We start from the raw sequence: 1,518 nt of genomic DNA, 5'->3' as shown, positions 1-1,518 counted from the left end.
TACTTAGTGATCACAGATTTTGGCATATGATAACTTGTTTCGAAGCTCTATGTGTCTACTCTATCTAAAAACTAGAATTACACCCTTCAGATTTATGTGGAATGTTTTATGATTATTTATGTCAGAAATGTCAAAATTGCACTCTTGGCATAGTGCAAAAAGTGTGAACTTGGACCCCAAATTCTAGAACTAGGATCGCTGTACTTAAGACACTAATCTTACTATTTAGTGTGCATCATTAGTGAGGTGTAACACTTGGAATCACCTTGTTTGGAGTTTTGTAGGCCGAGATGTACGTAGTTGAAGTTTTGCTTAGGAACTTTTCAAATTGTCTTGAAAAGTTGAAGTTTCAGAATTTCAATTTCTTGTAAGATGTGTTTGAAAGGCTTAGAATATTTGAAATAGGGCATGTGATAGCTCGTTGGAAAGACCAAGATGTTTATTTTCATTCGAAACTAGTTTTCCACCCTTTGGTGACACGTAATATGGTTTGCACATGTTTCCGTAACGAACGTTAAATCAGTCCAGGCATGAGATTAGAGGACTGACCAAGTTGAAGGAATCCTATCAGATAATCCAATTTTGATTAAATGAAGAGCTATGCTGATAGAAGGTGACTTTGTCTTATTAACAGTTTCATTGTGCAAAGGAATCACCCGTTTTGGTATGAAAGGGAAACTTGTGCCAAGATACATTGGATTATTCCAAATCGTGCAACGAGTCGGTGTCGTTGCTTATCGACTCGCCTTACCACCTGAGTTATCTCACATGCACAATGTGTTCCATATTTCTATGCTTCATGAGCATAAACCTGATTCAGAAGTTATTGTACAATTGTACAATGTGCTGATCCAGTATGACATGACTTACGAGGAAGCACTAGTTCAAATTCTCGATCGAAAGATGAAGAGTTTACGCTGTCATGAGATTTCGCTAGTGAAGGTGTTGTGGCAACACCATGGCATGGAGGAAGCGACGTGAGAACTGGAAGCAATGATGCAAGAACGATATCCATACCTGTTCATATCCTCTGGTAAGCTCAAATTTTGAGGATGAAATTCCTTAAGGGGGGAAGAGCTGTAACACCTTCCAGAATTAAACATATTTAATTATGTTAATTGTGTATATTAGAGTGCCTAAAACTGGTTTTGTTAATTAATCTTGTGATTAAAGATTAAGTTTTTGAGTTATTTTAAGGACTTATAAATTACTTTCAGTTTTTCAATTTTCACCCCAAAATTTTTTGAAAATACACTTAATTTTAATGTATTTTCTCTTAATTTTCTTTTCCTTTCCTTTTTTCTTTCTTTTCCTTTTCTTTTCTTTCTTTTCTTTTTTCTTTTTTCCCTTCCCTTCCCATGGCTGCCAGACCAGCCTTCTCTCTCTCTCTTTCTTTCTTTTCTTTTCTTCTTTCTTCTTCCACGGCAACTCCCTCTCTCTCTTTCTTCCTTCACCACCGGCCACCACTTCCTCCCTCTCTTTGGCCACCTCTCTCTTCAGTCTCTCTCTCTCCCTTGC

At 37.1% G+C, this 1,518-nt stretch overlaps 1 protein-coding gene across 1 annotated transcript; it reads left to right on the top strand.

Moving 5' to 3' along the window:
• Positions 1 to 600: 600 nt before the first annotated feature.
• LOC112090838 lies at positions 601 to 981 on the top strand. The gene has a single exon (XM_024163092.1). The coding sequence runs from the start codon at positions 601 to 603 to the stop codon at positions 979 to 981; it is 381 nt and encodes a 126-aa protein (XP_024018860.1).
• The last annotated feature ends 537 nt before the right edge of the window (positions 982 to 1,518 follow it).

The sequence above is a fragment of the Morus notabilis genome, unplaced genomic scaffold (assembly GCF_000414095.1).
Source record: "Morus notabilis unplaced genomic scaffold, ASM41409v2 Scaffold851, whole genome shotgun sequence".
Classification (NCBI taxonomy): domain Eukaryota; kingdom Viridiplantae; phylum Streptophyta; class Magnoliopsida; order Rosales; family Moraceae; genus Morus; species Morus notabilis.
The sequence above is the reverse complement of the archived record's forward strand: the minus strand, read 5'-3'. Positions and strand labels throughout refer to the sequence as shown.